Source organism: Belonocnema kinseyi, chromosome 2 (genome assembly GCF_010883055.1).
Source record: "Belonocnema kinseyi isolate 2016_QV_RU_SX_M_011 chromosome 2, B_treatae_v1, whole genome shotgun sequence".
NCBI classification, from domain to species: Eukaryota; Metazoa; Arthropoda; class Insecta; order Hymenoptera; family Cynipidae; genus Belonocnema; species Belonocnema kinseyi.
In genome coordinates, this window is record NC_046658.1 from 14592705 (window position 1) to 14608690 (window position 15986).

Below are 15986 nucleotides of genomic sequence, written 5' to 3' on the forward strand. Positions count from 1 at the left end.
CCTGAAAAATGTTTAGAAGAATCTTCAGAAAGTTCTGTTTTAAACCTTATCAGACCTTGTAAGTCTTCTAATCATTACAGTTTAAAATAATTTGTCCTGATTTTCTTTTAAATTCAGCAAAATTAAAAATATTGCCTCAAAATCTTCCAGATTCTTCCTTGACAATTTTTGAAATCGTTTGAAATGTATTGAAATCTTTTTAAATAGGACCTAAAATAATTTTATTTTTTTAATTCGTGAAAACTTACAATAATTTTTTTAAATCTTTACAAGTTTTAATTATTTTCGAATCGTTTCAAAATTTCTAAACATCTCTTAAACTTGTTCAAATTTGAAAGTACATTTTTTAAACCAACATACTTAACAAAATGGTGTAAGAAAATTGCACGAGAAGGCTTGATACGAATTATGTTCCTCAATTTTTCTAAAATTATTTAATGTGTCAAAATTGTAAAACTTTGCTTCAAAACCACGTACACAATTTAAAAAATTTTTAGGAAATAATAAAAATATTTATTAATTTTTTTTCTATTTTCTGTTAGAATTCATTACAAAACAATCATTAAAAATTTTCCCATGAATTTTAATTCTCTTGAGGGCGCAGTCCCATGGATATATATTAGCAGAGTAGCAGATTTGCGGCATTTTCGCGGAATTTGCAGATTTGCAGGAAATTTGCTGAAAAATGTTCTGAAAGTGATTAGTTCGATCTGCGCACTCGTAATGTTTTCGGATATTTGAAAAGTGTTTGATAAGTGAAAAAGAAAGTTGGTGGTTACAATATTTTTCGAAATGTGTAAAATTGTAGTATAATGACGGGCCCTGAGAAAAGTGGGTTATGTTTGGTTAATCTTAATTTGGAACTCAAATTCCTCGAGGACTATGTATTTTTTTCGCCTGGTGCAAACGAATTGTTTTGGGACCAAGGTCGAGACTTCCGAAATCGATCAGGGGTAGAAGTACCGATAACGGAAGCTTAGTAGAATTTCCATGGAAACACAATGGAATTTCCGTGGAGCATTTTCCGGGAAATCTTTTCACGTGGGTCTAAATTCCGAGATGAATTTCTTAAATTCCCTTAAACCGATAAAATTACCGAAATTATTATCTGAATTCCTGGAATTTTCTAATGCAGCGAAATGCGTAAAATTCTTTTAATTCTCTCAAATCATCAAATTCCGTGAATATTTCGGATTCCCTGAATTCTTCAAATTCTTTGCATTCTTTAACTTCCCTGAAATTCCCCATAGTTTTTCACCATTGTATTCTAAATATCCTAAATTGCTTTCAATATTCTGAATTCCTGAAATACTTTGAATACAAAATTCAAAATATTAAAGGAATTCGGGGGATTCAGAGCATTAATGGAATTCTATAAACTCATTAGATTGAATTAATTTAAAGAGTTACAGAATTGGGGTGATAAAAAGATTAAAATTGATTTGCCTGAATTTCTTAAATTCTTCAAATTCTCTAAATCACCTGAACTCCTGACATTCATAGAATTTTCAGTATTACATACATTCTCTGAACTCTTTCAATTCCATGAATTTATTGTATTCCTTTAATGCTCTGATATCCCTAAACTTCTATCAATTCCTTCATTATTCTGAATTTCATGAATGTTCTACATTCTCTAAATGTTCTGCAATCCTTGAAAATATGTAAGCTCCCTAAAATCCCGAGTTTTTCCTGGATATTATGAATTTTCTGAATTTCTTGAACACGATGAATTTTCCGATTTTCTTGAATATTTTGAATGCCTTGGGTTCCGTACATTTCTGAATATTCTGAATTCCATAAATTCTCTAAATTTTTAAAAATCTGTCAATTCCTTCAATGTTCAGAAACCCTTGATTTTTCAAAATTTTCCTAATCTGCTAATCAATACACTTTATTACAGATTTGGACAATTAGGAGTCTGCCATTAACGCACAATTTTAAGAAAAAACAAAAAACAATGTATACAAGAAAAGGTGTCCTTATTGGATGATTTCTATTCCGCACTTCACTTGTATGCACTATGGGATAGACCAGTTTCGATATATGCAGATTACATATTAGCAGAGTATAAAAACTTTCCTTGTGCTATTTATTCAAAAAAGGGTTACAAGAAAACGGGATAAGTAGTAAAATATTTTTCTTAAACTTTGCTAGTCATACCGAATCCCGTGTTTACTTTTTTTGCCCAAATTATCTGCAAAAACATAGTAATATTTTATTTTACTATATCAATACTTACCCCAGATTAATTCCCGTCGTTATTACACATTAAAAAAAAAAAATATTTTAACCACCAATTTGCTTTTTCTCTTCCCGGTAATAAGCGTAGAATACAGAAAAATTAATATTTTCAGATTTCAGCGCAAAAGTGGAGATTATTCTATTATTTTGAATGCACTGAATGACACTTTGATGATTGGTCCTAAAATTCAGGACGACCTTTTTATCCTTTTAACACGCTTTCGTTCGCACAGATTTGCGTTGACTGCCAACATAGAAAAAATGTACAGGAAGGTTTTAGTACATTCGGATGATGCTTTGTATTAAAAAATTTTGTTTCGCTAAAATCCAGACGAGGGCGTAAAAGAATTCGCTCTAGATACTGTCACATCCAGCACATCCTGTGCTTCCTTTCTCGCCATTCGTGCCCTTCATCAGCTGGCTGATGACGAAGAAGCTCAACATCCCATCGCAGCTGTGGTGCTGAAAAAGGATTTTTATGTGGATGATCTCATCACCGGTGCTAACACACACCAGGAAGCGGCTTTTATTCGCGACGACCTTAATGCGCTTTTGCAAAAGGGCGGTTTCCTTTTAAGGAAATGGGCTTCTAATGACGTTACCTTGAGCCCTGATACCTATGACAATTTATCCAGCAATCCCTTATCGCTAGATCCAAACGCCACTGTAAAAACCTTGGGTATTCAGTGGAACCCCTGTGAAGATAAATTTTTTTATAAGGTTGATCTCTCAGATTTTTCGAAACTTGTAAATAAACGTTCGATTCTCTCGCAAGTAGCAACATTATTTGACCCTTTGGGATTACTGGGTCCCGTTATTGTGAAGGCAAAAATAATGATCGAATTTCAATGGAAGGCTGGAGTTTCGTGGGATAAATCAATCGCAGCTGATATACACACAATGTGGTTGCAATTTAAAGACTAATTACCACTTTTAGGCAATATTAATTTCGATCGTCCAATTATCGCTCCTAATTTTGTCGAAATCCAAGTACATGGCTTCTGTGACACGAGTGAGAAGGCATACGGTGCATGCATTTATTTGTGCACAACTGATGCTCAAGATAAGCATCACCTGTCGCTTGTCTGCTCGAAATCTAGAGTTGCTCCAGTGAACTCTTTGACCTTGCCTCGCTTAGAGCTTAGTGCTGCCCTTCTCATTGCACGCTTATACACAGTGACTAAGCAGGCACTTCCAATCAAATTCGAAAAGGTTTATTTGTGGTCAGACTCTACAATAACTCTTCAGTGGATAAATACAGAACCTCATTTATTAAAAACTTTTGTCTCAAATCGAATCGCAGAAATTCAAAATTTGTCGAAATTCTGCGAATGGAGACACGTTCCCTCGCAAGAAAATCCCGCGGATTTAGTTTCCAGAGGTCAGATGCCTCAAGAATTTTTAAATACGAACATTTGGAAAAATGGTCCTCATTGGCTTTCGAGAGAAGAATAGGTATGGCCTCAAGAAAGAATCAAGCCCAGTGAAATTCCTGAGCAGAGAAAAATGATCGTTTCAACTATTCGCGTGAAAATGAAAATTATTGACGGCAAAATTATTGAAAAATATAGTTCCCTCACAATTTTAAAATTCATAGTTCCTTACGTTTTTCGTTTTATTTATAATTGCAAAAACAAATTGGAAAAACATATCGGGAGAGAATATTGAGAATATGAGTCGTTTGACCCCTTTAAAACCATTCCTAGACAAACGGGGAATTCTTAGATAAGGTGGCAGGCTAATCCATTCAAAATTGCCAGATGAGCAGAAACATCAAATATTATTGTTATCTAATCACCATTTCACTCGTTTAATTATTCGTGAGGAGCATGAAAGGCTCAAACATGCGGGAGCTCAAGCGACTTTGTACTCCGTCCGTGAAAGATTTTGACCCCTCGACGGTCGAAATGTCACGCGAATAATTGTCCATAAATGCATTTGATGCTTTCGCGCAAAACCGCGAAGCGTGGATTACATCATGGGGGATCTTCCTCAAGAACGCGTGCCTTACTCTCGTTCTTTCCTGGATGTCGGTGTTGACTACTGTGGTTCACTGCACATTGAGGAAAAACGCTTTCGTAATCGCAATAAGGTCAAAGTCTACGTCGCCATCTTTTTTCTGTATGGGCACCAAATCAGTGCACCTGGAATTGGTCCGCGATCTGACCACGGAGGCTGCTATCGCTTGCTTGAAAAGACTTTTCTCTAGACGCGGAATATCAAAAACAATCCATTGGGACAATGCCACTAATTTTGTCGGTGTTAGCCGAAAACTAATAGAACTTAATGGATTATTTCGATCTGCTGAGCACAATGAAATGGTTCCAAAATTTTTAGCTGATCAAACGGTCACTTGGAAGTTAATTCCTCCGCACTCACCCCACTTTGGTGGTCTTTGGGAAGCCGCGGTTAAATCCTTCAAACACCATCTTGTTCGAACGGTGTGTGACCCATTGCTAACTTTTGAGCAATTGGAAACATGTGTTATCGAAATAGAAGCTATCCTTAACTCTCGACCTATCTCACCAATGTCTCCCAATCCCCATGACCTTCAACTTCTGAGTCCTGCTCACTTCCTGATTGGGGGTCCTCTAACGAGCTTTCTGCAAATGGACCTCACGGACACAACCTCAAATTGCTTATCTGCCTGGTAGCACGCATAAAAATTGAGCCAGCATTTTTGGAAAAGATGGCAGAAAAAATATCTCCATCAACTAACCGTTCTCAGCAAATGGCAAGGCCATGCCAATCAGGGTAGCTACGGTGAAGACTGAACTCTGCCCTCTCCCTATCGAGTATTCTTCAGAAGCTGAAGAAGTGAAGGAATCTTCACAATAATTGATTCTAAAATAATTTTAGATCTAATCTTCGTCAAAAATATGTATCTGAATTCAGAATTTATTGCACTTTATTGATTTCTCATTAGATTAAATTTGAATTTTTTCGTTTGTATTTATGATTAGTTTTAACTGTATACAAACATAATTTCTAGCACTTTTTATTGAACGTGTTCGTTCAAAAAAGGCCGGCATGTTTAGTCTCAACACCTAAATTTATTTATGTTATATATTGCTGTCTATTGAACTCATTTAAATTCTTCTTTGCTTTGAAACTATATTTAGATTTTAATCTTCTCTTCTAGAATTCTGGCACGTTTTGACACTTTCTAGTTTTCTTGTGTAGACCTTTGTCAATTTCGTATCTTTCGCCTCTTTCATTTACAGATGCAAGAATGGCCTTGAAAGGCAATTTAGCACTACGCTTTAGCATCTTCGAAAATACCGTAATAAAATTGCATAGCCCTTTTACTTTGCCAACAACTTAATCTTAGGAAATTTACTATGTAAGAACAGCTGTTGAGAAAATGGTTAGAATTTGGAAGGACTCATTACAAAGGCCTCACCCGAGTTCCAACTTCTCGATTTCCGTGATTTTCCTACCGAGCCTACGTCTCCCACCTTGCCCTTCCTCGACCAATCAAGACCCACAACGTCATCAGTTGTCCCAACATACCAAATTTTCCCATTTTTCACACCCTATCCTTTGCTTCATCGCAAATACTCATCAATTACATGTCATCGGTCGTCTCGTAACAATCTATTGTTAAAACCTTCGCTTGTCCGTCACTTTGTTCGAACTTCTATAAAACTATACAGTCCACCAAACATTTGCTTGCATGTATATATGTACAATTTCTATAAAATATATGTATTAAACATACAAGCCCTCGTTCGTGTTTTATTCACCAAAAAAATGAGCAACTCGAGAAATTAAAGTGAGTAAAAACACTACCGATAAAACTAATTATCAAATAGAAAAGATAAATTTTTAACAAAAAATAAAGAAGTTTATTTTCTGTCATATAAAAAATTGATTTAAGCAAGAAATAGCGAATTTTGACAAAATAGTCAAACTTTGAATCAAAAACCCTTCGCCAACAGTATTTTAGAAAGTAGCGCAACTTTTTTCAGTTTAATTTCAACAAAATAGTTTAAGTTTTAAACAAAGTAATCAATTTTCAAGTTAAAATTTGTCATTCAAAAAAAAAAAAAAACAATTTTTACCAAAGTGTTTCAAGCTCTTACCAAGTAATTTAATTGTCCGTCTAAAAGATGAATTTACAACGAATAATATATGTGGATATTTCAATTAGAACAAAGTTTAATTTTAAATAAAAAAAACAGTTCAATTGAACTAAAAAGATGATTTTTGTGAAAAGTTAAATCCTCAACCAAAGAAGATTAATTTTCAAGCAAACAGTTGCATTTTTATTCAAAACAGTTAAAAAATATTACAATAACACGAAACCTACGAGAAACAAATGTGAGTTTACTTTGCGTATGCTTTAAGCAAAAAAATTAATTTTCTGTACAAAATTGAATTTTCAACCTAAAAATAATAATTGTAAGCAAATAATTATTTCTGAAGAAAATAGTTAAATTATTAAACAAAGAGATAAACCTTTATTAAAAAAATCATAATTTCAACAAAGTCTAAGTCTAAGTTGTATTATAAACAGATTTCTTAAGAAAGAAAATTACTTTTTAAAAAATTTTGAAACAAAATACTTGAATTCTCAAAGGTTGAAAATCATTTTTCAACCAAACAGTTGCATTTAATCTAAGAAAGATAAAATTTTTTCTAAAATAGATGAATTTGTAGATTAAAAAGACAAATTAAAAAAAAAATAGATGAATTTTCATTACAAAAAATTTTCAGTTGACTTTCAACAGCAGCACATAACTTTTAAACAAGAAATAAATTTCCAAAAAAGTGGTTTAATTTAAAAAAAACCATTCAATTTACAACAAAACAGTTGAATTTTTAAGAAAAAAGTTAAATAATCGACCAAAAAGGATGACATTATCGAAATTATTTAATTTTTAACCAAAAAGTTGCATTTTTGAAAAAGAAAGATGCAATTGCTATTAAAATAGATACATTTTTTCTGATCGAAAAGACAAATTTTCAAAATATAGTTGCATTTTCATACAAAAAGATAAATAATTAATTTAAAACGAGACAGTTGAATTTTCAACCAAAAAGGATGACTTTGAAAAAAGTTGTTAAATTTTCAAAAGCATGAGATTAATTATAATAATAGTTTTTTTATTAATCACAATTTATTATTTTGTAAAAATGTTTATTGCATTGTTCAAAATGCGTCCCTTTTGTCAAAAAAATCATATATACAGTTGTAAATAAAATTGTTTGCCTAATAATTAATTTTCTACTTTGAAAATTCAACTATTTTATTGGAAATTCATCCATTTAACTCGTCTTTTCAAATAGAATATTCATCTGTTTTATTACATTTTGTCACATTTGTTACATAATTAAATAATCTCTAGTCGTACACAGAAATATAACAAGAGTGAAAAATTTTATTTTGTTTCATAAATAAATTTAAAATTGTGGCTTTCAGGGGAGGGTGTGCTTCTAAAAAATATATTGTTTATAAGGACATAAATAAATAATGGCTCGTTCTACGAGAAAATGTCAAGAGAGTGAAAAGTTTAATCATGTGGCAAGGACTGGTAAAAAAATTGAAGTCAATTCTGGTAATTGAGGGTTCATATTTATGTCAATTGATATAAACAATTTAGCAATAGAAATTATGAGAACTATAAAAAAAATATTTAATGACGATTAAATTTGTCAGAAGCCAAATGTGATATATATGATACTTTTCCAGAGCACGCAGCAGACAGACGAAATTTCAATCAGCCAAGAATAGTTTGATAAGAAGCTGGTCGAATGGTTAGCGAAGGAGTACTTGCCCTTAAATTTCTTCGATGACGCATTTACTCAGGACATTTTTAAATATTTAAACCAAAATGCAGTTTTGTACAAGCGAACTGCTATGAGGGACAAAGTAGTTCAACGGTTTGAAATCATGCAGCAAGCAGTGAAGAAAATTTTATTCGGAATAAAATCAAAACTGTCCTTCACCGTCGACGGCCGGACTTCCACCGACAACAGATCCTTTTACAGTATTACCGTGCACTTCATTTGCGAAATGTGGACACTACATTCCATGGTCCTCGATTTCATCCTATCTGCTGGTAAGCATTCAGACAGAGACATCGCAGAGTTGGTCATGAATGTTTAGAGGACTATGGACTTTGTGGAAAGGTGCAGGGTATCACAGTGGACAATACTGCTGCGAATGCCACCTTCATGTCCCAGCTTTCACACCTCCTGCAATCAGTCTACGGGGAAAATTTTGATCCCTTCGATCAGCATTTTCGATGCTTTGCTCACATCCTCAACCTTGGCGTACAGTCATTATTGGAAGTGATTGGAGAAGACGCAAAAGCTGCCGACCTCAACGATGGAAGAAATGATAATAATGCTGAAGACACAAGTGACGCAGAAGATGATGAAGAAGAAGAAGTTGCTAGGGAACAGCCGTTCATTGTCAGACTAAGGTCTTTGTTTAAAAAAATCAGAGCATCTGAACAGTTAACGGAAAAATTTAAATTAGCTGGTCACACGTGTGGTCTTGAACCCCTGACAACAATTTTAGATGTGTGCACTCGATGGAACTCAACTTTTGCAATGATTAAAGTTGCACTGAGATTGGAGAAGGCGATAAAATTGTTCTGCATCTGCAACAACTTCCACCATTTAAATCTGGGCGAAGCTGATTGGAAAATTTTAAAGGTTCTATTTCCATACCTTAAAATTTTCATGGAAGTTTCAACGCCGCTGGGGGGGGGGGCGAAGTGCGTGAAACTACCCTATTGCAAATACCTATATAGGTCACTAATAGGATTCTATATAAGGATCCTATAAGTAACCTATATGGATATAGGAAATGAAACTAGTTATTTTTGACTATGCGATTGCCTAGTAGTAGGAACTTGCATATGTTCTTATATGGATTCTAACTTAGGAAGAAGGACCCCATACCCTTACCATAGAATCATTTAGGATTATATGAAGGATCCTATGCAGGAAGCTGTTTCATTTCCTATAGGTGCACCTATACTGACCTATATAGGTAACCCTATATAGGATCCTATATAGGTCACTTATAGGATGCTTATATAGAATCCTATTAGGGATGTTTTAGAAGCTCAAATAAAAAAATTAAGTGAGAAAATGGACAGATCATACAGCGATATTATGATTGAAGAGGCTTTGAAAGCGGCTGTAAACAAGATGCTAAAGCATTACCGTAAATCCAATTAGATGTACTGTGTAGTGCTCATTCTAGATCCACAATACAAGACAGAAACTTTGCAACGCACTGTCTGGGGGAAGGAACTCGAAAAAGAGGCTATCGAAAAGTTCGAACAACTTTATCATAAGTCTTATTACCAACCTTCGGAACCACCAATGGCTTCTGAGAAGACTTCCACAGCAGATTTTGGTGAAGTGTCTGCCACGGAAGACCTGTTAGGCTTAAAGTCTATCTTCGAGACGGAAAAGTCTTCCTCGGCACTAGCAAACACAGAACCTTGGAGACAAGAAATTGATGACTACATGTTCTCGAAGCGTGCTGCAAAAAATGAAGATGTGCTAATTTGGTGGGCGAATCACGAGAGGATCTATCCGAATTTATCACATATGGCCAAAGATTTTTTAGGTACTCCAGCGACGTCCATGCCTGTTGGAAGGTTGTTTTCGAGAGCAGCTCTTACTATTAGGGAACATAAAAATAGGTCAACAGCGGAATCAGCGATGCCATTGTTGTGCATGAATTCGTGGCCTTCTTGCACTCTCAAGAGTACGATAATGTCAATGCTTGAAACTCTTGAAAGTGAGGATCTGTAAATAGTTCAACAATTGTTTTGTAAGATTGTAATATTGTATATATTGTACTATTCGACAAAACTTCACATTAAAAACATTATGCTTGAAAACGCCGAAAATATACATTTGTTTATGTAATTTTCTCTTAAAATTAACTAATGTTAATTCATAACTAAATTTGTGAATATGATTTGAGTAAGGTCGGATGAAAAAAACGATTTATTTTCGCTTGGAAACGCCGAAAATGTGCATTTATTTATATAATTTGTTCCTAAAATTAACAAATGTTAATGCGAAACTACATTTTTTGAATATAATTTGAGCAAGATCAGATGAAAACACGATTTATTTTTGCTTGAAAACGCCGAAAATGTGCATTTGTTCATATAATTTGTTCCTAAAATTAACAAATGTTAATGCATAACTACATTTGTTGAATCTAATTTGAGCAAGATCAGATGAAAAGGCGATTTATTTTTGCTTGAAATCGCCGAAAATGTGCATTTGTTTATATAATTTGTTCCTAAAATTAACAAATGTTAATGCCTAACTAAATGTTCTGAATATATTTTAAGCAAGATTATATCAAAAAACGATTTAATTTTGCTTAAAAACGCCGAAAATGTACATTTGTTTGTATAATTTGTTCTTAAAATTAACAAATATTAATGCAAAACTACATTTGTTGAATATAATTTGAGCAAAATCAGATGAAAACACGATTTATTTTTGCTTGAAAACGCTGAGGATATGCATTTGTTTATTTGATTTGTTCTTAAAATTAACAAATGTTAATTCATAACTAAATTTCAGAATATGATTTGAGCAGGCTCGGTTTAAAAAAAGATTTATTCTTGCTTGAAAACGCCGAAAATGTGCATTTCTTTATATATAATTTATTATTAAAATAAAAAATATTTGTTCATGGCAAAATGTTTCCATTGAATGTCATTCAAAATATAATTTCAGCAAGGTCCGAAAAAAAATTTATTTTGGCTTGAAAAAGTACAAAATGTGCATTTGTTTATATAATTTGTCTTATCAAATAAACAAACATCAATGGATAGTATCATTTTTACGGAAAATATAATCGGCGATATCATTACAATAAGAGTAGAAGGAAAAAAGATTTTTTGCTGTCTATCAAGTTCTGTGATGTACATTTGTTCATAGAATTTGTTTATAGAAGTAATTATTAACATTTAATTCTCAATTTGGATGGTCACGTATCATGTAAACAATAAAAGCAAGAAATTGTACACCAGGAATACGAGGTGTGTTCAAAAAATAAGGTGACTTTATGGTTTTCTCAAAAGATATACATTTATTCCTCAATATTTATGTTGTCCCCTTCAAAGTAATCCCCCGCAATCTTTCACAAGCAACGATGAATCGTGACGCTGGCACAAGTCTCATGCCCAAAACGTCCGAAAAGATAGCACGGCCATGAGCCAACCGATATGCCAACATCTTCAGCAACTTTTCTGATGGTAATTCGGCGATTTTTCAACACCATTTCTTCCACTGCTTGAACGTTTTCATCTGTTGTTGATGTGCTGGGACGTCCAGGGCGAGTTTCGTCTTCGACATCCTCTCGGCCTTCTTGGAACAGCTTGTACTACTTATACACATTTTTCTCACTCATCAGAGTAAACTCACCGTATGCCACTGTCAACATTTCAAGAGTTTTAGAGCACTGGATTCCATTTTTCTCAAAAAATTTAATGCAAACTCTTTGCTCCATTTTTTCGAAAGAAGCGAAAATTGAAAAGTCACCTTACTTTTTGAACACACCTCGTATACTTTAACAACAAATATGCTTAATGTAGATTATTTGTTAACAAAATATGCTAATAACAATAACCTTCGGAAGATAACATTTTTTCTCATACCGCTTTGCATTGAATCAAAGTAATCTGAAGTATAAAAACAATTGTTTTCACGGGAATGAAACATGAAATGCAAAAATTCAACACTTTTCGCTATTTGCATTAAGATCAAAATTAAATACAGAAAAAAAATAACAAATCCACTCTCAACTTCTTCTAGAAAATTTAGCCCTGAATTTTCCAAAAAAAAAACTAATACAAAATCGATTCATTATAGCGTTCTATACATAATTGTGTACCTCGTTTTTCATTTCACTCTACTGTGAACCGCTAGTCGTTACGTCAAAGGCATACATCTGGCGAAGGAGGATTGAATATCCGACACGATCCCAAGCCGATATGTCGACTTTCCGAGCCAAAGCTGAGCCAAGAGAAAACCAAGCACGCGTATCGGTAATTCCATCCTGACCTGAGATAAAATCGAGGCGATCCCGACCCGATTACGAGACAGTATCGTTACGAACGGCACCCCTACGTCTCACGACCGTGAGATAGGTGGTTACAGTCTGTAAAGTAATCAATACGACGATCCAGCAAAAGCCTCGTGCACCGTAAGAACACGGAGCGACCCAAGGATTACCGCCTTCTGCATTTTTCCCGCAAGTGTTTTAGTATATTGTTGACAAGCAGGGATACTTTTCCGGCTATTAATTAGTGAAAGCTTGGCACTTCCAAGAGCTCCTATGATTAGGACGATTAGTTTAACAGAATATACCGGGTACAATCGTTATGAGATCTCTATACCTCTCTTCCTTTTCATTCTCCTTAGCTATGATGTTTTTATCAGCTGGTGCCGAAAACTCTATAACTAACATACTTCGCTTCTCGAACTCAAGAAGAACCATGTCAGGCCTCGAGTGTGCAACAGAAACAATTGTCGAGAATATAAAATTCCAATATATGCGGCACTTCTCATTCTCGACTTTGTTCCTCGCCGACAGTTCAGAAGACCAAATCTGCCGGAGGAGACGTTTGTATCTGCTTCGGAGAGTATCCTTTGTAGATTTCACATCCTGAATGCGGCTCTGGCACACCCAGGTAGGTATAAGTCTCTCCAGTGAAAAGGTATCGTATAGCGCTTCTATCGACGAGCTCAGGATCTTCAGCGATGTCATTAAGTTTTCCTCGCTTCAAATAAACCTTGGCGCATTTGTCTAACACAAATTTCATTTCTATTTCCTTAGTATATCGTTCGATAATCCCTTGAGCTAGATGCAGTTGCTCTTTATTTTTAGCATAGATCTTAAGATCGCCCATGTAAAACACATGAGTGACCTTGTACTTCCGATCTGCAGGTTTGCCGCAAAGTACCCGTCGGAATGGCGAAGTGCTAGAGGTAGTGGCAATAATGTGAGGCAAAAGAGGTGTGGGCTCATAGTGTCGCCCTAAAAGACACCTCTCTGAAAGTTGACCTTCTTAGTTGTCACACGAATTTTTCCACATGAGATAGTAAATCTGGTTTTCCAAAGCGGCATCAATCTCTATGCACCTTATGATTTGCGGATGAACCTTTAGGCTTTCCAAAAGACAGATGATAAGTCTATGGGAGGTCGAATCAAAAGCTTTCCGTTTTCAAACCAGGCCATCAATAGGTCACGTTGGTAGTATGCTGCATCTTTGCAGACACATCTATCGATGAGCTGGTTATCCGGCACTCCTGCCTATTTTCGGCAGGAGTATTGGGCGCCCTTCCACCAACCACTCTGCAATCGGCTCTTCCGACTTCAAATATGAGGTGAAAATACGGGCCAAATGTTGGTGGGTTGAAGAAAACTTCTTCCACCAGAAGGTTTTGATACAATCTGGTTCCGGTGCGGAATAGTTCTTCATCCCTCTTAATACTTTTTTCACCTACTCGGTAGTGATGGGTGGGCATTCTTTATCAGGTATTATGAGGGCAACACATAACTCCTTGAAGGTATTTATATTTTCTGAGTCTTTGTCCAGTCTATGCTGAACTTCGTAGACTTCTCTCCAAAATACTTCGACCTCCTCTGGTTTGGGCGGGTGGTCGACAGTAACTGGAGGGTCTTGGAAGAGTCGAGATGGGTCAGAGAGAAACTGTTGATTTTCTCGTGCCCTCCTCTCTCTCCGCTCTAGATTTCTCTTATCATCAGATAGTATCCGTATTCTCTCAACAATATTCTGATTGATGGTCAGCAGCTTTGACTTGTTAAGTGTGTGATAACAGGTCCGAAGATCGCGCACATAATTTCGGACCTTGACGGTAACATTCTTGCCAGATGTGATGTAGTCAATCACACACTGAATGCGGGACGCGTACTATCTTGCCCAGCCCAGTGTCTCCAGAATGTGGGATTTTTCGGCCCCCACCTCTCTCCCATCTGGGAGCGACACATTCAAACGTAGCGTGTCGGTGAGTCGGCTCTGCTACATGCTGCGTAGGCTAGCCTTCTGTAAAGCCGAAAATGCACGAGCACGAGCACGAGCCCGAGTCCCCCCGACTTCAGGATTCCTTTTCGGTGGCTGGCTGGCTATTTGGAGGAGTTTTTAAGTAAACTGAATCTCGCAGGGTGTCAAGAGAATGAAGGTTCAGGAAATTTATTGCGCAATTTTTTTGCACATTTAAAAAAAAATTATTTTGGTTAAAAAAATGACCTTTCAAATTTGCCTAAGTTTAAAAGATATTCAGGAATTTTTAAACGATTAGAAAATAGTTAAAATTTGTAAAGATGTTGTTAAAGAATTTTGTAAGGTTTCTCGAAAATAAAGAAAATTCTTTGAGGTTTCTACGAATAATTACTATAATTTTTAATTTTGAAAAAATAATTTTAAAAAATCCCAATATATTTTAAACTATATTTAAAATTCTCAATAAAGAATCTGAAGATTTTAAGGCAATCTTTTTCATTTTGCCGAATTTCAAAGAAAATCAGGACAAATTTAAATAGTTTTTAATGATTAGAAGGCTTAGAAGGTCCGACAAAATTAGAAACAGAACTTTTTCACGATTAATATGAAAATTTGTAATGACTTTTTATTTTTAAAAAAGTACCTCATGAGAATATTAAAAAAGATTTTTAAACATGTGAAAGGATTTCCTAAAATTAAAAAGAAGACTGTAGAAGATTTTAAAGCAAAATCAGAAACTTAGATTTTTAAAAAATTTAAACATAAACTTTAGAAACTTTAAAGGAATTCTGAAAGATTTCAAGGAGGTAAAACTGTTTTTCTTAAAATTCCTGGGAAAAATTGAGAAGATTATGAGTCAATTTTTTCACATCTTGAATTAAGGAACATAATTCTTATTAGGCCTTCTCATGAAATGTTGTTACACAATTTTTTAGATCATATTTTGCTTTAAAAATCTACATTCAAATTTTTGTAAGTTTAAGAGATATTCAGAAATTGTGAAAGGATCAAATAAAATTCAAATTGGTAAGGATTTTTCAAGAATTTTGTAAGTTTTCACGAAAATGAAAAACATTATTTTAGGTTCCTAGAGATGTATCAAAAAAGAACCTAGAGGACTTTAAATGATTTTGTTTTATTGGATTTAAAAAAATATTAGAAAAATTCGAGTCTTTTTAAAAGATGGTTAGGACATATAGAAGCTTGGAAGATATCAATGAATATTTTATACAGTTTGGGAAATTTTTTCAATTTTTTAAATATTTCTAATACGTTTAAAACAAAATAAATTTCAAAAAAATATTTTAACTTACTACATTTTTTTTTAATTTATAAAAAGCATTCAAGATGTAAAAAACTTGACTTATATATTCTTCTAATTTTTTCACAGAATTTTACGAAAAATAATTTTATCTCCTTGAAATCTTTCGGAACTCCCTTAAAGCTTCTTAAGTTTATTTATTTAAAATCTTTGAAAGTCTACATTTCTAAAAAATTTAAGTTAAAAATTAGATTTGAATCTCTTCCATTCTTCTGAATATTCCTTAAATTTACTGGATTATTTACGTTTTTTAAAATCTTTAATCTTATCAAATTGAAACATTTTGATTTAAAATCTTCAACACTCTTCTTTTGAATTTTAGGAAATCGTTTGATGTGTTTCAAAATCTTTTGGAATTTTTTTAAAGTACATTTTTTAAAATAAAAATTATAAAAAAT

General features: G+C 34.1%; 1 protein-coding gene across 1 annotated transcript; it reads left to right on the plus strand.

The window, feature by feature from the left end:
* Window positions 1-4562: 4562 nt before the first annotated feature.
* LOC117182557 lies at window positions 4563-4898 on the plus strand. Its single transcript, XM_033375648.1, has one exon. It carries the CDS (start codon window positions 4563-4565, stop codon window positions 4896-4898), a length of 336 nt encoding a protein of 111 aa, XP_033231539.1.
* Window positions 4899-15986: the final 11088 nt, after the last annotated feature.

Bases quoted from the DNA above. Each gene is read 5' to 3' on its own strand.
- LOC117182557 (XM_033375648.1), top strand. From the start codon at position 4,563: ATGGTTCCAAAATTTTTAGCTGATCAAACGGTCACTTGGAAGTTAATT.